Raw genomic sequence first — 19,318 nt, 5'->3', positions numbered from 1 at the left:
ATTGTCCCCTTTCTGTCCCTTCAGCCCCAAGGAGTCAAAAGAGTTCATCAGGGGGGACCTAATTCCTAATTTTTGTGTCTTGCCCTTTGGGCTGAGCTCCTCAGGGCCAGTGTTCTCCTTAGACTCAGTTACTTTGTCCTTCTCAAACTCCTCAGCTCTGCAAACATGATTCCCCAATATGACAACTTGCCCATTTATCAGCTTAACTCCAGCCTGGAGGCACCAGGTCTTTCTACCCAAGAATCCCTTCACGTGTCTGCCTCTGTTCCCAGTCTCCATCCCCGACTGATTTACTTGGGAATGGTGTCCAAGGGAGACCTGCCTATAGGAACGAGGAGGAATGGGTACGAAAGTACTTAGAGCTATTAAAAAGACCTACCATATTAGACCAAGGGAGTCTTTATTAGAATACTTGAGTTGGGCCGGAATGGATCGTCCATCTAACCAGTGAAACAAGAAATCAGAGGAATGCCCGACTGCAGCCATGAAACACATTTCAGACTGAAATGGATTCCATCTTCATCCTGTCGACCAGAGAGATTATTTTAAAATTGGTTCTGCTATTATTGTTTGCCTTATTATTATTAACATTTTATTTCTGTCATTATTGCTGCAGTGTATGTTATTTTATTTTTGTTGTTGTTGCAGCTATTATACTATTCAACAGAAGTTTAGAAAGATTAGTCAGATTAATTAGTTTATTGGTAATTTAAAGCTGAAAACTGGTAATTAAGCCAAAAAACTAAAAATGATCAGGGATGATTCATAGCAATGTAGGATTTGGGAGGAAGAGAAGCTAAATTTTGGATATAAAATTTGGCAGCTGTGAAATAAACAGGACTTGGGGATCAGAAATATGATAATTGAAATATTCTTAGTCACTCAACCTCTCCCCCCTCCTCCAAATCCAGCTCAGATCATTCTGTGATTTGCTTGATAGAGGAAAAATACTATATTTGCTTTTGTTGACAGAGAACAAAGACCCCATGCTTATTCTTCATGTGATTTGCATTTGCACGTGGATTTCCTTGCTGAGGACCATCCAAATGCCTAAGCTCACTCCCCTCCAAGTTTGCCTCTCTTTGCTCTTGTTATGCACCTCACTGAAGAGGGTGCATCATATAAGACAGGTATACAATTTCAGCCCTCTCCACAGACAGATTCCATGGAATATAAATTCAATAATGCAATTCTCTCCACAACAAGCTCTCTGCTCTCTTTCAAATATAATTAATGTTTTGATAGTGTAGTTCTTTAACTACATATATACACACAAAAACAGACGCACCCTCTAGCTTCACTGTTTGTGCATTTAAAACAGAAATGGATGTGGCTCTTTCAGTGACTCCTAAAATTCCTCAACTCAGTCAGCCCACAGAGAAGAAATCTGTTTAGGTAATAACTGCACAGTCTGTTGTGTGCCCAGAAATATTTAAAACAATAAAAAATGCAAGCCCCTAGTTTTTGATAGTCATTTTTTGTCAAATTTCCTAGAAAATAAAGGATATTCTGATTTGATTTTCGGAAACAGACATTCACTAGATAACAGTCAAAATCAACAAAAACACTGTTCTAAACTACTGGTTGTCTTTTCCAAGTTTTGATGATGGAAATACCTTCTATTTTATCCAACTGGTGTGAAATTAACACAGGTATATAAAAACTAGCAACTATAATGGACAAAACTACAATAACTTCTATAGAAATTGCTTACTCCATCCAACACCTCAGGTACATGTTTTAGGTGGATTCTTTCATTTAATTGCCGTCAGTTGTGTATTAACATATTCACATGTGAAGTAGGTGGTCAGAAAGGAAGGTATGTAGATGACAACATGACTAGCGGGAGTTAAGTGAGCGGGTGCTGCTGAATTTCCATCCTCAAGCGTACCATATCCCTAACATTTCATTTCTACAAGCCGATTACAATTCTGAGGACACATAACCTTTCAGACTGTAGGACATGATATATTTGCAGTCTTTAATAAGGAAGAATACATACGCTATAATACTTAATCCAATGAAAATACAAACCTTAATCTTCCTATATTGTTACCGAGTTAAAGAAGCTGGTTATTTGGAACTAATACACTGATTTCCAAGCATCTTGGCCATTTTGTTTGACTCCTGGATGTATACCAGGGGCTGTCAGGGGAAGCATTTTACACATTTCTCTTCACAAAATTTTTAGAGAGGATATGTAAAAGGGATTTCTTTCACATCTTTTGAGATTTAGCTTTTGTACTCTTCACGTAGTATTGGGGGTTTGGAATTGTGAAAGAAGATAAAAGAATGAACAAGGAAAGGAGAACGTGTGGCTGATTCCAAGTAGTTCTTTTAACTGGATGGGAAAGAAACAAAAATATTTCCCCAGTGCAGTGGTGCAAAGAAAGGGAAGAGTGTGTGATCCCTCAAGAGCTCACTTGTGCTTTTTGTTATTGTTTTAGATGGTGGCCCATCAGGGTTCCTTTCCCATTACTTTCCTCCAAACTGTTTTCCTTGAGAGCATAAATGTGGAAACTACTTATCCCTTCATTCTCTCACAGGCCAATATATAAACAGCAAATATTTTAGTTAAATATTCAACAGAAGAAGTTTTCACAGGTTCAGAGATTCAGTCTTAGTGCAGAACCAAATTACCAATCCCACTTGGTTAGCTAACAGTTAAATTGAAATATGCTTGTAGTGAGCTATAAAGTTTTTTATATATGTAAGGTTTTTTACAGTATTGATCAGCAATGACATGTGAGCTATCAAAAAGAAACCCTCCCTCAGACTTTTTATATTTGTTCTGATTTCTTCTTCCTTTCCCCTTTTGGTTTGTTTTGAAGCAATGACTCTCAAATGAGGTTTCCTTTGGCTCAGATTAATATTAAAGAAGATCACATACACGGTTGGAAAATATTGTTATTTTTCTTTAATGGGGAAAATTGGACTCCCGCGTGTCAGATCTGTGGTTTTCCGAAGGGCAGTGGAAATGGTACTGACATCACTTTGCACTTTAACAATCGGATTTGGTCAGGGTACAAGTTGTTTGTTTAACCCGACAGCTCGGTGCACTCCGTCGCACGCTTTGCACACTCATTAAAACGATTATTCACGACCTGTCGAGTGTTTTCGGGTTCATTCACAGGAAAGGCTTGGAGCAAGCGAGAGCAATTCAAGTCAACACTGTCCACTACCCCGTGCACGTGAGGACGAGCTGGTGCGTGCGTAAAAAGACGGAGGGAGGGGTGGGTGAGCACGCCTTAGCTATAAGTCCTGTTCATCCGATGCTCTGGAATCTCAATCTCGAAAGAATGCCAAGAGTGCTTGGTCTTAAAAAGGCTATGTCGCCGTGTTAACTTCAAGGGCTTGGCACAGGACAGAAACATAAAATAAACCAAATAAACAAACTCAAATCTCTCTTTCCACTCCTCCTTTCAACCTTCTGCAAAGCTTGAGGTCCCCAGGCTCGCCCACCTTCTGCCTGCAGCCGCTGGACTGCCAGGCTCCACCTCTCACATCGCGGAAGCTACAGATAAGTAGTTTCAGGAAAATTCGCCAGGGTGAAGAGATTAAGTCCCTTTCCATCTCCCAAGGGCCTTTCGTTCTCAAGAAAGAACTCGGTTACTTTTACTCTCTATATTCCTCTCAAATACTGGAGGGGGTGGCAGGAGTGGGGGGTGCAAGAAACGAATAATATGACTTAACCATATTTGGTAGGTGTATTCCAAATTACTAGGAAAAGAAGATTGGTTGTCCAAATTGCAAGCAAAATCCTATAAAATGAGGAGTAAATAGCCCTGGATAAATAAGGCTACTCCCCCCCCCCCAATTTCCAAGTCATCTTTCAACATTTTGTGTTGATGAGAATAAGAACAAACACGAATGCATCTCAATCTCCCACAATTGTCTTGTACCTACAAAAGACACACCCCACCCGTGATCTTTAGTTGTTGCATTTGCTCAAATGAGACGTGATATATAACAATCACATGTGAGCTATTAGTTCAAGAGAAATGCCTATATTCCTAAGGTATAATCACACATATACACTAAATGATAGAATATATGAGTGTATATATGCATTTAATATATACCGAAGAACTCTGGAATATCATGAGTAAGCCCCTCCAATAACTTAAAGTTAATAGATATTTTTAAACAATACCATTTCTTTATTCAAATCCTGCTGCTCCTTGATTTTTCATCTACATCCTTAGTAAACCCAGCGGCCACCTTATTGTTATGAGAAAAACCGAGTCGTGCCAACAGAAGAAAGACGAGGCTCATTCATCGGTTTCACTCTATCATATCTGACATCATAAAATCATCTGTTTTTCCATTTTACTGAAAGATATCAATACAATATGTGAAGAGGGGAGGAGAATGGACGTGTTCTGGTAGCGTGAGATTTTAATCAGAAACAGGTTTCTCATGGCTAAAAAGCAAGTACGCATAAGAAATTTTGTAAACTCTTTGGGTTGCCATAATTCACTATGAAGTTTGCTTAAAATCGATCTGTCAAATGTGTTTCCTAGGTAAGCTGTTTCATTAAAACCAACCTGCAAAAATAATCAAGAGGCAGATGCTGAAATATGTAGGTAAATAACTGAAAATCTCTGCATAAATAAACACAAATCAATGCAGTCATAGACAACACTATCGATGTAGGAATGATCGATTTTAGCCTTCCAACCTGCAATCAGAGCTTGCAACGTATAATTAAAAGTAAAATTGTCAACTCTACTACTCTTACTATTGCTACTACTATTACTACTCCTGGAAAAAAAATAAATAAATAAACAAGTCCTGCTGCCAGTTCTATCAAATTCTACTTTGTTCCATCTAGAGTACGAGTATTTCTGAAGGTGTGGAAGAAGTACTCCACTTTTTCTAAGAAGGCTCGGTCGCCCTTTAAAACTACACTGTTAATGATAAAAGTATCGAATAGTAAAATTACTTCCTTGTTCTTGCTCTGCACTTTTCAACCTTTATAATAGCCTCTTGTTATTCAGTCAGCACATTTTAATAGGCAAAACACAGGAGTGCTTATTATTTTACAAGTGCTTATTTTTCCAACTACTCTGATGCTTGTGGGTTTAAAGATTCTTTGGGCCTTTTGTTAAAACAAATAAGAAAAATTTAATTTCCTCAATATACTCTGAGGCTCTCACACCTATGCCTGTATATATAAGCAATCTGAAACAAGAAAGGGGAAAAAGCATCTGCGTTATTCCAAAATTGTTTCATACAATGATTGCAAAACAGTGTCTGACTCAAAGAAATAAATATGCCTTGGATTTCTAGAAATTCACATCTAGAATGGCTCAGATTTTGCTTAACGCTAAATTTCCTTTTTGAGACTATTTATCCTTGGAGGGCAGAATTCATTTAGATTAGCAAGAACCAGTGTATGATGATTTTGAGTATTTAGGTTCTATAGAGTAATGAAAATACGGCGTTCATATTTTTCTCTTAATCAACAAAGATGCTTATTTACATTCATTCTTGAATTAGTGTTGCCCTTCTAGAGCACAGGCCTTTAAAAGAATTTCTTAGTTATGAAATTCAGCTTCTTTGAAAGTGATTTTTCTTACATAATAGCACCAAAATATGGGTGTTGATTATATTACTATGTGATCAAGGATTCTCTGACTCCTCTCCTTCCCATCCAGGGGCAACCAGACCCAAATGGAAAATATCATCAGTTATTGTTTAGGGCTAATTTAACAGATAATTTAACTTCAAACAACAATGATCAGGTCATTAAATTTCAGAGCAGTGAGAAAATGAAAGGGCTGAGAAACAACTCTCTCTAACTCCACTACAGTTTTTGGTCCTTCTGCCCAATCAATGAAATCAACAACGTCTTGCCATACGGACTGACGGACTGACCGGACGTGGAGTAAGATAGGTTTGCACCTTAAACCTATTCTGATTGAAAGAATGACACACTAAGGGGAGCAGAATGGGGGGAGGGGGGGCGGAAATAAAACTGAAGAAGACAACCCCAATTCAGGGAGTGCTAGCCGTGTAGGAAAATTCAACCTAAGGCGAAAATGAATACCCAAACACGTCTGGCAACGGAACACTTTCTTTCATTCGGATACAAATCTCCAAATCTCGCAATGTGCAAAGTGCTTTCCTCCCGTGCAGCTTTTCTGCGAGGCCAAAGACCGGGGAGAGGACTGTAGGTGTTAAGCAACAGACCCCCCCAAAGGTCGTGGGACGTTTTAGCTCCCCTCCCACACCCACAGCCATAATTTTGAGAGTTATTTGATATTATTTTAAATGCCTTTTCTGACCACAACAGTTTCGAGATTTCTGCCTACCTCAAGTTGTGACAGAGGGCCAGGTGAGGATGGCGTTAAAGCACCGAAATTGAGTCTTATGGGGTCTGGGGGGCAGTCGGAAGTGGACGAGCTCTATTCTGCCTGTCCTTTTCTTCCCGTCCTCTTTCCAAGGCTGGAGATCACCGCCAGAGAATCTTCCGCACACTTGGGATGCCCTCTGTCCACCCAAAACCCTGCCTCCCTCTCTCCAACCCAGGACCACCCTTAGTGTCACGGGAACTCCTATCCCCAGGCTAGCTCTTTTCCTTTAAGAACCCTTCACCTTGGACCGCAGGCTTGGACAGAAGCGAAAATGGGGTAGAAAGCGAAATAGAAGAGGAGTAGGGAGTGGAGAAGAGAAAAGATGTCTATTACAAAGAAAACAGTTTTATCAACTAGCAGATACGTGCTGAGATCTGAAACCGCACCAGGTAAACAAAAAGAAACAACTTTGAGGGGGAAAGGGGGTGGGGAGGGAGGGACAAGAATAAAGAGAGAAAAGGTGGGGAAGCGCGCCAGCCAAGGCTGTGGAGTCGATTTCCCTGGCACCAGCCTGTGTGAGCTACCAGACTCCCAGCTCTCCTTGTCCTGGGCAAGAGCGCCCTCACCTTGTTGCTCCCCGCTCAGCGTCGGCCTTCCCCTCCGCCGGAATCGCGGCCGCCGCCACTCCCCGAAGCGCCTCTCCTCCCCGGCTCCCGGCCGCCAGCGCCGCCCGGACTCAGCAGCCTAGAGCGCTTTGCTTCTCGATTCCAAAGCCCCAGACGACCACGCCGCTGGGTCCCTGCCGCGACTGCTTGCACTCCCGCCACCGCGCCCTTCTCCGACTTCAGCCGGGGGTCCCGGAGGCGCGGGGAAGGCAAGTAGGAAGCCGCGGCCAGGGCCCCGGATTCGCGGCGAAGGAAGCCAACCTGTGTCTGGCGCGCTCGCAGGCACTCTCGGGACAGCCGGGCTCTCGAGCTTACGCGGCCGTCTCCTAAGTGTGCATTAAGAATCAATTATTTGCCTGAGATTCCCAAAGCCGGGAACTGGGATATTCCCAGCAGGGACCAAGTCAAGCCCAGAACGGTGCTCTTTTCCTTCGTCCTTCGAACGGGCGGAGGGGAAGCCTCCCACCCCCGGCCCGCCGCTCAGTACCTGAAGCAGCTCCGCTAAATCCCGCGGGGACCCTCGCCTGACCCAGGCCAAGGAGCTGGGGGCGGAGGGCCAGATCTGGGAGAGCTTGGCAAAGTTAGTGTGAAAATAGGGGGAGGAGGGGCGATCTACCAAAAAAACAAGGGGAAGGGGGTGGAGAAGAAGAAGAAGAAAAGAAAAAAGAACTTCAGAATTAGGCAAGTCCTTGGCTTTGGAGCAAAAGAGCTTTGTCTCAAATAGGGAGAACAAATAACCTAGGAGTTTGAACGTTAAGAAAGGTCCGTTAGGGTATTCTCGAAGCTGCGGCAAGACTCAGAAATCCTATCTCCACGATTTGAACTACTCTGCACTTTGGGACCGATTTCAGGCTCCCACTACCCCTCCCCTCCCTATAAATTCGTCTCGTTTTCTCTTCATCCCTCTTTGCCACGTCTTCATCCTCTTTACTTAGGGATCCTTGGTGACTTTCTGCCGACGTGGAAAAACCATGCATTCTCTCAGCTACTTCTGTTGATAGCGCGCCCGCTAAGGAAATTTTTTCCAAGAAAAGAGGAGGAGCACTTTAGCCCCCGACCTCAAAGCCGCGGTTTAAGCGTTAGTCAAAAGCAGTCTGGCATAGCTCTCCTCCCTCCGAAAAGCACTTGCACTTACCAATCTTGGGGTAAGAGCGTCCCAGTCCTTAAATCTTTTTCTTCAGCATCCTTCGGCCAACACCAGGCAGTCTTAGGTTAAGGGGGGGAAAAAAAAATAGAAATCGGAAGGGAGAAAAGAGACTCAAACATAGCAATACATCATATATTCCCCGGAACCACCTTGGCCTACATCCTCAGGACAAGGTCTGGGCGAACTGACCGCTGGAGTGGGGAAAAGGTCGGTTTGGGGCCAAAAACTATGAGGTGGATTATTTCAACTGCTGGTGGTTGGGGGGAGGGGAGGCCCTAGAGGGAGGGAAGGGAAAGGGGGATGATTGGAATGAGAACACGCAAAAGAAAAACACGGAACAGAAAATCTAGAATGAAAGCGCCTTTGAACTCTTACAGGTAGGTAGTTCTTAGGAAGAGTGCAGACGTGTGTACGCGCGAAAGGAAAATCTAGATGACCCCTATTCTTTCCATATCTCCAGGATCTGGCCTCAATTGGCTTCAAGTAGGGAAAAAAAAAAAAAAAAAGAGGGGAAAATCTTAATTCAAGTTTCACCTACCCTGCTTGGTGGAATGGCTGCGCAGATTTTCACGCTGGAGAGTTCCATCTGTCTGGCAGAAGCTGCAGTGGTGTTGGGGGCAGGTTATCTGGTGAAGTAGGAATGTACAGGAACCCCGCCCTCCAGGCACAGTTATACAACCCCAGCAACCCGTCTCAGCCAGCTCTAAAACCTCTAATGATCTTCACCTTCACCCTTTGTTAGCCTATTTCTCCAACAGGCATTTACTTCCAAACACAACTAGCCACTTCAGCTATTTATAAAATTAGTTTCTCAAAAGCAAAATTATTTCAACACAAATTCCTCAACAATGTTGGAGGAAACACAGTTTTTAAAAACCACATTTATATATTTAGAGCTCTATATATATTTGATTTATCCACCTATTTGGGTGAAATATCCACCAACTTAAATATATACAACTATACCAATATGCTACATGACTCATTTTCTTTTTGTCTCTCTACACTTGATTTTATGCAAGTCATATAAACCACACGAAGTCTTCCATGGCCATAAAGATACTTGTGCTCAATCTTGCTAGTTCTGGACTTCATGTTCACTTGATTCCCAATTTTGTAACAAGCTGAAGAAACATATTTGGAAGAATTCTCTCCCTGCTCTAGTTTAAATCCTTTTCTCAATGCTTTATATATTAATGATTTGTATTAACTTTATACCAGACAAATTCAAGCAAAATATCTGAAACTTGGAGATAAACTGCAATTTGGGGTTTCGAGTTTTAAGTTATGATCATTTTCAGTTCCAAAATCTCAAAAGGAGCAACCTTCATCTCATTAAAAATAATTATAAGTCTGAAAGAAGAAAAGCTTCAAAAAGTTTTGAAGTGTTTTTCTGGCATAAGCCAATTTTAACTGGCAAAGTTTGGTGACAACAAATATCAACACAATATTACAACCAACTTTTTGCAAAAAAAAATCTATTAAATGACATGCTAGAATACTGTATGCTTTTGAAAAAGATAAATTGAGAGATGATAGGACAGACGGAGATAAATGAAATGTTCTTACTGGGCTTCAGGAGGCCTTCACAAATTTCTCTCTCTGTATATTCCCCTCCCTATCTTGTAAGCGTATTCAACAAGCTATTCTTCTAGTCACATCCATTATATATGTAACTTGGAGATGTATCCGAATAGAACTTCCACTCCAGTTCTTAGCTCCTATGAGTTCAAAGAAGTCAATTTTATGCTTGACCTCAAAATGAAAAGTTTGCCATTGAAATTCTATTTCTCAATCATGCAAATGAACATTTATCACAAATAAGTGTACTTATTTAATATGGCCAGAAGGAAAAAAAAAAAAAAAAACTCGTGGAGGAACTTTTCTATGTCTATGTCCCTTTGCCTCAATAGAAGAATTCAACTTTCTTTTTAACTTTTGATAGGCCAAAGACTATTTCTTCTGTGCCAGTACATTCTCACTTCCACAAATAAAATCCATGGTAAAAGCAAACAATACATCATCACCTTTTTCAGTCTAAACACATGCTTTTCTTTGAGCTGTTTTGGTTCACAAATATGTAAGGGGGATTTCCCTTGCCTAACCTCATTCACTTGGACTCTACTACCATTTTTAATATCAGCCACAAATTTGGTTTCTAAAACAATTTATTTGTGGAATTTTCTTTCATGCTTCATTCTGAAGAAATGTTACATTTCAAGAAAGTTGGATCTCTGGTGAAACTGCTCTCATAACTAAGAAAATAAAATCATGTCCAGTCTGCTTTAAGGAGATAATTAAACTAGCTGTCTTGGTCTATTTTCGTCGATTTCCCATTTGTGTATATTTGGTTCCAGATCTTTTAATTTTCCTGGACTTTAACTTTCTTTCTTAAATAGCATTTCTCTCTTTCTCCTTTCTTTTTGGTAGTGGGAGATGCTCCCGCCCCCACTAAAGATCCTCTTTCCCTTTCTTCTTTCTCTCCCTCTGTCTCTCCCTTCCACAACCCACCCATCCCTATGCCCTAATATTAACTATTCTGCATTCCTATTTCAATCTATTTGAGTCAGCTTGCTTCTCTCCTAGGCTTTTTTTTTTTTTTTTCCTTCTTCTTCTTTTTCCCTGAGCAACTCTCTAAGTGTTTGCCGATAACATCTTGGGGACAGATTATTTTTCATTGGGCCCATTGTAAGAAGTAGCCAGCTTATTGCATTACTGCAGAACACATTTCAGACTATACAATTGTAACAAATGAACAACTTGTCCTCCACAGACTCTCCACAGGATCCAATTAGTTACTAAATCTTTTACTTAGGTTTTCTAATTATTTTCTGGAGTCATAGCAATTGGGATACTGAAACAATTCAAAAAATGTTTTCATTTTTGTTTCAGATTGATATATATGCATATATGCATGCATATGTATATTGTAAGTTAAAACAAAATTATGATTGCAAGCAAAAGGAACAAATCTCTAGATTAAATTATACAGACATATTTAAAAGGGAATCAAATAAATACCTCTATGTTGTAAAAATGAAAGAAAAGGAGAGAGAGGCATTTTACGTCTTCTGAACATCTAGAATTTTAAGTTGTTATAATTAAAAATAAAATATAAACATTGATCTGCAAGTCATTACAACAGGTGATCACTTCAGCAAATCTATATTGCAACTTCAGCACATCTTTATTAGAACTCTTTCATTGTGGGTAAACAGCCACAAAAATAAATGCTGACTTAGAAAGTATAAATACAAATATTTAAACAAAAATATTTGCAGCATTCATAGCGCAAATTGTACCTGAACTGAAGGGCTCTGTGTGTCTATATATATATTACATATGTGTGCATTATATTTACTTCTATCTAGCCATATACATATATTTATTTATAATTTGCCAAATGCTATAAACAAGATACCTGAAACAAAATATATAAAAAGTAAGCATTCTATCAACTGATTTGAAAATAAACACAAGGTAAATAGCTATGCACATAAAAGTAAATTATTGGTTGTTTTTTCTTTTTTTGCTGTATATCTACAGAAACTTGAAGATTATCAGCTGCAAAGCCTATACTTTCTTTAAAGCTAGTGTTTATTAAATAGGCCTGCTCCTTGTAAAATTTGATTCCACAATGGAAAAAAATACTATTTTCATTTTTAAAGTCTCGGTTCAAATGAAAGGAGCAGTTAAATTTTAGGTGGCTGAAAAAGCCTTTTGAATTCCCTAGAACTTTAATGGTCTTTTAAAAATTAGCTCTACTTAATAAAAGAGACAAAAGTATCAAGATATATATGAATTTAGCCTATTTTTTATTTCTGTGTGTTCATAGTAAACATTTTTGTAAGTGACAAACACGGGCATATGACCACAGTATCACAATCAAGAAATTTTAAGACAACATTAACAATCACTCAAATTGATGCGGCATTTGCGCAACACAGGTTACATATTTGCAAGGTTTTACCTATAAGTACAATAGGTATTAACATTTCACTACATTTAGAAAAAATAAAAGTGACCTGTTAGTGACCACATACATCAAAATATACACAACACAAACTGAAGGCAATCATTAATTTTGTCCCCTTCCGATTCATTTGAATGGGCAGTGCTGCCAACTGAAACAACTTTCCTTTTTTTTTTGTTTTTTTTTTTTTTTTTGCTTTGTTTTTTAATACTTAGCATACCAAGTGCATTTTAGAACCCAATCTTTGGTCTAAAAGTAAACAAAAGAGAAAAAAAACCAGTTTTTTAAAGAAAAGGACAAAACAATAAATGGCCAAAATAATTTCTTGGGCACCTTTACTACGAATGCTTCTTAAATACAAATTACAGTTTAACATTTTAAAACTCTCCCCATAATTTAGGTTGTTCTCAAGGTCTGCGTCCACCATAAAGATCCATGATAACTTATAATACTGCACACATGGAAATCTGGCGGCTCTTAGAGATAGACTTGTCAGGTTTGAATGAAATGGCAAAGCAGTCACTATTTAGATACACATTCTACTATAATTTTGACTTCCAAACCTTATATTCTACAATGTATTCTCCCCACATTGCACCTCGCTGACACTCCACACCTTGTTAGAATAATAAACAATCCTAAAGACTGAACAAACGTACAGAAATGGGGGGGGTGGGGGCTTAATAAAAAATACCTGGACTTATTTTTTAATTATCATTTACAATGCAAATGTGTGTAAAACGTTCACTTACAGTCTGGTCCCAGGGATGTTAATGTATTAAAGGGTTGGAAGAAGACCCCTGATTTTGATGTGTGAAATAATCAGACAGTCCCCCGGACAGTCCCGTCGTGAAACTTGGCAAAGAGGGTCTTAAAGACTCACAGGGCAGGGTCGAGGGGGCCTGCGGAGATGTGGAGGACGACGCGGCCCGGGCGCTCATGGACGTGCTGCTCTGCGAAGTCATTGACGGGTGCGGGACGTGGGGGAAAAAGTAACTGGTCTGGCCCGCGAGCAGGTTGACGGAGCAAGGGTTGAGGGAGTAGGTCCCGGAGCAGGGCACCGACAGGCCGCAGGGCACCGAGGCAGCGAGGGCGGCGGCCGTGAGGTGGTGCGTGGCGTACGGGATCTCCCCGTTGACCAGCCGGTCCACGCTCAGGCCGTTGGCCGTGGAGAACGAGTGGTTGTTGCCCAGCGAGTTCTGAGTCAACACGGAGCTGTAGGGCATGGGGTGGCTGGGGTAGGCCGACGTGGTGCCATTGTAACTCAAAGTGCTGCTGGCGCGGGGGTGGTGCAGGGACAGGAAGGGCGACATGGGCCAGTAGAGGGAGCCGGCGCGGTCCATGAAGGTGAGGCCGGTGGAGGTGAGGCGCGCCCCGCGCTTGAAGGCCAGCTTGGCCCGCGACGTGGTGGAGCGGCGCCGCAGCTTGCCCGTGGTGCCGCCGATGAACACGTCGTCGCTCGACGGGTCCAGCATCCAGTAGTTGCCCTTGCCCGGGTCGTCGTAGTGGCGGGGCACCTTCACGAAGCACTTGTTGAGGGACAGGTTGTGGCGGATGGAGTTCTGCCAGCCCTGCTTGTTCTCGCGGTAGTAGGGGAAGTTCTTCATGATGAACTCGTAGATGCCGTTGAGCGTGAGCCGCTTCTCCGGGCTCTGCCGGATGGCCATCATGATGAGCGCGTTGTAGCTGAACGGCGGCTTCTCGTACTTGCCGTTCTTCTTCTCGCCCTCCTTGCCCCCCTCCCCGTCCTTGCCGCCCTCGCCCGCCCCCTTCTTCTCCTCCCCCCCGGCGCCGGCGCCCTTCTCCTTCTCGTCCGGCCCGACGGGCGCCAGCTCCCCGGGCCCGCCGCCCGGCTCGCCCTTGCCGCCCAGCCCGTCCGCTTTGGCCCCGTCCAGGGCGGCGGCCGGCGGCGGCGGCGGCGGCGGCGGCGGGAGCAGCAGCTGCTGGGGGCCCTTGTCGTCGTCGGCTGCCGGGGCGCCCCGCGCCTGGGGGGGCTGCGGTGCCTGGGGCGGCGGCGGCGGCGGCGGCTGCTGCTGCTGCGGCGGCGGCGGTTGCGGGGCGGGCGGCGGCGGGTGGTGGTGGTGATGGTGGTGATGGTGGTGGTGCTGGGGGTGGTGGCTGTTGTGGTGGCCGTGGCTCGCGTGGTGGTTGTCGTTCTGGACCGCCTCTGGCACCAGGCTGTTGATGCTGAACGAGGACTTGGGGATCATTTTCACCTCTTTCCTATCTCCCATGTCCAGCATCACCCAGTCGTCGGGGGGGAAACGGCGGCGGCGGAGCGGGAGCGGGACAGCGGCGCGGCGGGCGGCTGCGACCGGTGGGTGCCGAGCGGGGCGCGGGCGGCGCGGGCGGCGGCGGTGGCACTGAGCGCTCCGGCAGCAGCGCAGTTGGACCGCAGGCTCCGGCGCTGGCAAGTCATGTAGCAAAAGCAGCAACCACCCCTCAGGAATTAGAAGAAAAAAAAAAAAAAAAGGAAAAGAAAAAAAGAAAGAAAGAGGAAAAAAAAAAAAAAAAGAAACAACCACCGCCCCGGGGGTGAAGCTCCCTCGCTCCCAACTCTACTTCTTGGTCTCCCCCCCACCCCCCGCTCCCCCCCCCTTCTGCTGCTTCCTCCTCCTCCTCCTCTCGCAGCAGCAGTCACAGCAGCAGCAGCAGCAGCCCAAAGGGGGGGAGAGCCGGGCGGCGGGCGGGCGCGTCCCGGAGCGGCCGCGGCGAGGCTGGGGAGACAGCGATCGAGGCGGCTATAGCCACAATTAATTTTCCGAGCTACAGGCGCACACTAGGGCTGTAAAAAAATTTTTGGTTTAACCTTTCCTACCGCTGGGCCAATCAGAGCCGGCGGCGTGCGGGAGCGTCTCTCCTGCCGTCGACCAATCGGCGGACCCGGGCCCACCCACCCCCGCCCCGCCCGCAGGCTCCCGCCCCCTCGGCGCTCGCCTCCCCCTCGCCACGGGCCTGGGCCTCGCGGCCGCGCGAAGCCGCGTAGGGATACGCCGCCGGGAGCACGCTGCGCCGCGGCCCTTCGCTGCGCCCCCTCCACCCGCTCCACCCCGCGGGTCGGCTCAGCCGAAATCCCCCCCGTCTTAGGGCAAATAGCTCCCGTTTCCGGCTGCCTTCTCACTGTATTGGGTCGTTTTCGTTTGAGCGTCAATATGGGTCGTTATTGATTAAAGTTGGTATTCAATGTTATTTTTAAAAGCGGGGGGCGGCGGCGGCAGCGGTGGTGGCGGGGAGAGTGGGAGTGCAGGGAGAGGATGCAAGGAGAGGGCAGGAAATGGAGGAGGAGGAGGCGGCGAGGCGCCACTTTCCCGAGTCGGCCCTGCAGGCCCGGCTCCGGCATTTCTGGGTCCGTAGGAAAACTGTGCCCCTTGTAGGTAACACTGCAGCCAGGCTTGGGATGGCTGGGGAGGGAAGGCCCACCCCTGGCGTGGGGAGGGGGGGTGCCCTACACCTTGGGGGAGGAGGGTCTGGAGGAGGTTTGGGAACGGAGGGCTGAGGAGGAGGAAGTGCGCTGGCGAGCGCGGGGCCAAACAGGGGTTACTTACTCGGTTCCTGCGGCCGGGCGGCGGCGAGCTCGGAGCTCGGGCGCCGCCGGGAAGCCGGGCCTGGGGCTCCTGGCGCTGCGGCGGCGGCGGCGGCGGCGGCGGCGGGCGGGGGCGGCTCAGTGGTGGGCGCCTACGATAGCCTTCCGAAATGAGGGGTGCTCAGAGAGAAAACAATACCAAACAATCTCGAAATAAACCAGGTAACACATGCTATGTCTATGTGCCTCTTCCTTCCCCTTCTCTCCTGCTCCAGATCGTCGCTCACACGCTGGGTGACTCGGTGTCGTTTTCTCCTTGCCGCCGCTCCAGCGTCTCCTCAGCTTCTAATCCGAATTGGAAGCGAGTAGCCGCGAGCGATCACCCTGGAAATGTTTCATTTTGCTTGTTGACATTGGAGGGAAAATAAGGGTGGGCGGCTATTTCTTTCCGTTGTTTTTTTTTTTTTTTTAAGCCTTCCTGTTTTCACTCCCCTCTTTTCTTTTTTTCTTTCCGTTTCTCAAATGCTTTTGATTTGTGCGGGCCTCAATGCTGAAATAACCGCATGCTGAAGCCAGCCCTTTCCCACCCTGAGTGCAGATGGAAGGCAACTTAGAAGCCTTGGGTGCGTGGGTCCCACACTCCCAGCTTCTTGGGCTTTAGAACTGGGAAGGTTCGGTTGAGGGCTGAAGTGAGTGGGGAGATTGTGATTCGGGGGCTTTAAAAGGATCCCGTGGCCAGGGGCAGGGCTAAGGCCCAGCATTTCCCAGGGATTGGAATTTGGTGCGGAGCACACTGATCAAAGGCTGTTTCATCCCACATGGGTACGAAACATACCACATTTTACGGAGGATGTAGCCCTACAGACGAGGGAGGTGGAGGAGAAGCATAAATGAGACGCACTTTCCCCCCTCCTCTGTAAAATAAATAATCATAAAACATAAACATTTACTCACTTTGATAAACTCTCAAACTGGCAGGTTTAGTATTTAAGAAAAGGAAGGAAGAAAAAACGATGCCTACGTGTGTTGTTAAAGTTCAGTTCTAAAACGAAGAATGCAATTGATGAAAACAAGAATGCTCAGGTTAATGTGGAGTTATTCCACTCTCCCCACCCCACTCCCTACCTTGAAATCCCGAGGAAGAGAGAGAGAGAATAAACTCTGAAGAGAAGAACAGACCATTACAAATAGCTAGTGATTTTTAAAATATCTATTACGAATACCAAAAAGAAACCTGGAACATTGGATTAACCTCATCTACCCTTCTACTATATGTATCCCACCCCTATTTCTACATATTTCCTTCCTTAAGCTCTATTTACATGTGGGAAAGTTCAAGGGTCCCAGCTATCAACGTTGGTAGTGGCATGGCCCCAAACATTGACTTCTAAGCTCCAATTTCTTAGAGCCGGGTGAGCTAATGGGCTTTGTGGACCGTTTGGAGAGCTCTGTGAGCCTTCCTCCTTCTGCCTGCTTTCCTCCTTTCACTCCCCTCCTCAGGCCTGTTATTCCTACTTTTCCTCAACTCACTTTCCTCCCTCCTCCCCTCTTCCTCCCTCCTGCTGCTCGCACCCCCCCCTCCTCCTCCATCTATTCCTCTCCCTCACTCCATTCCTCCACCTACTCCTCCCCGTTTCTCCCCCCACAACCCCCCTTCGCATCACCACTTATAATGGCACACAAGGGCTCCCTCTGAGGTGGACGGCCCGGTACGTTTTCGTAGTCGGTCTAGCGTGAAATGATTCGGTGTAACCGGATTCTTGGGAAAGGACAGGTTACGTAAACATTTACTGATGTGGAGTAACTATACTATTTGTACTCTGATATGCAGGAAGGAAAGTGTTGATTAACACAGAAGAAAAAAAAGCGAAATTAGCTGATTGCATGCTCATAAGTGCAAGCTGTCATTGAACTGCTTTTAAAATAGACACAGCTGGGTGTTTGTGTTGAAAAATTTCTTGTGTTTTTGCTAATACTGAAATAAGCATGATTTTGTATACCAAACATTTTCAGATCATTAAAATTTGTAATCTGTGCTGGTTTTAAACACAAAGAAAAGAAACAGAATCATTTCGATGTAAAATTTGCTGATATTATATTAACTCAATCAGGTCTGTACAAATTGTGCATTGTGCCTCCTAAAATCTGTTTGATCAATTTAATACACAAAGTGCCAAACGTGGGTATTGTTTGTTAACATTGGACATTTTATTCAAATCTGAGCTCAGCAGCAAAGTGGAGGGGCATTCCTTGAATACAACACCAGCACTGACTGATGAATTTTTAATGTTTTAAGGTGTTTCTTAGGTCAAAGCTGAGTGTGCATTGTTTTGTAATCTTGCATAAAAATTTAGCAGGTGAAAATAAGTTTTTCTTTTGTTTACTTTCAAAAAGCAAAAACTGGGGTCTGCTAATGAGAGCTGTAGTAATCTGGTCTTATGTGCCATGAGCTGATATTGACTGGGAAAATATTGTGCATGCAAATTAAGAATGTGTTATATTATTTTAAGGGTTGCATGGATGCAAGTTTCAAAATAGGATATTTGTGTAGGAATAGACTACAGTTTAATCACTCTAAAGATCTAGTCTCCCTAATGACAGAGGTCATTTGCAATTTGGGGGGAAGTGATTTTTATGATTCTTTTAATAATTTTAATTGGACTTTATGGTGAGATAGAGTACTGTATAATATATAGGTGTGGGGGTAGGCTTGTTCAACAAAACATGCAGTATTTACTCAGCAGCCCACATTTGTCTCAGCAATGGCTTCTTTTTAGAACTGCTACTAGATGAAATGGAGGGGGAGGGGGTTCTTGGGCAGAGCATTGTGCAAGTTGAAAGTCCCTGGATGGAGCTTTGTAAATCCTACTGGTCAATTTGGGTGCAAATTGGATTTGAAGGGCTGCCCAAGTCCACCTCGGGACCTCGGTCCTAAACACATGAAGCCCCAATTCTGTATTTCCACCTCAGTCTCTGTGATTACTTTCAGAAGACAGAGGGCATCCAGTGGTCTGAGATCTAAAACAAATTCTGTATCATTCTACTAGTTTCTCATCATTAGCTTCATCTTGATCTCTCACACACAAACATCTATAAATGTGCACTGTTGATGAATCAAAGAGAAGTCAGAGCAAATGTAATTTTCTGGTATATACAGGGGTAAATATCTTTCTTTCTCTGTCTGCAGTCCCTACCCCACCACGTCCCCCGAAAAGAGGACAGGCCTCATAAAGAGTGAGCAGTCCCAACAGAAGACTTGCTTGGGATATGAACTAGATGATTTCATGTCTACTTTTAATTAATAACCAAGGCACCACAGCCTATTGCATCTGAGTAGGGAGCAGCACATTTAGTTTTTCCATTTGGCGGTGTTACATTAAGTCTTCTTTAAGGGCTTTTTCCCCCGCTTTCTGTCGTTTTTTTGCACTTCTTTTTTTTTCCCCTTAGTATCTGCTGGCTAAAGGAGGGAGGGCCATTTTTACCTAAAATCCACTTTGCTTTTGGCTCCCTGGACAGAATGTCCTTGGAGTGGCACCAAGCTCTGGCTAAAGCTCTCTTCCTGCAGATGCATAGGGAGTCCCTGACCCCGTGACGTTTGGGAACAAGTGGAACTCGTGCAGAGGCATCCAGGTATTTCCAGAGACTGACGAGCGAGGTCTGCAATCGCTTCCTAACAGCAGGTAATGGTGCTAACATTTAGTGATTATAAGT

The 19,318-nt window shown here is 44.4% G+C and overlaps 1 protein-coding gene and 1 long non-coding RNA gene across 2 annotated transcripts; both read right to left on the bottom strand.

The window, feature by feature from the left end:
• Positions 1-383: 383 nt before the first annotated feature.
• Positions 384-9,011, bottom strand: LOC122468976. The gene is made up of 3 exons (XR_006293359.1): positions 8,650-9,011; positions 8,100-8,170; positions 384-524 (listed from the first exon to the last, which is right to left on the bottom strand). It is a non-coding gene; the product is annotated as an uncharacterized LOC122468976 (long non-coding RNA).
• A 2,894-nt stretch (positions 9,012-11,905) lies between these two features.
• On the bottom strand, positions 11,906-14,584 carry FOXG1 (forkhead box G1). Its single transcript, XM_043555953.1, has one exon. It carries the CDS (start codon positions 14,325-14,327, stop codon positions 12,855-12,857), a length of 1,473 nt encoding a protein of 490 aa, XP_043411888.1. The 5' UTR covers positions 14,328-14,584; the 3' UTR covers positions 11,906-12,854.
• Positions 14,585-19,318: the final 4,734 nt, after the last annotated feature.

This window comes from Prionailurus bengalensis, chromosome B3 (genome assembly GCF_016509475.1).
Source record: "Prionailurus bengalensis isolate Pbe53 chromosome B3, Fcat_Pben_1.1_paternal_pri, whole genome shotgun sequence".
Classification (NCBI taxonomy): Eukaryota; Metazoa; Chordata; class Mammalia; order Carnivora; family Felidae; genus Prionailurus; species Prionailurus bengalensis.
This window is presented reverse-complemented; position numbering and strand designations above follow the sequence as displayed.

Coding starts and splice junctions, on each gene's coding strand:
- FOXG1 (XM_043555953.1), bottom strand. CDS start 14,327: ATGCTGGACATGGGAGATAGGAAAGAGGTGAAAATGATCCCCAAGTCC.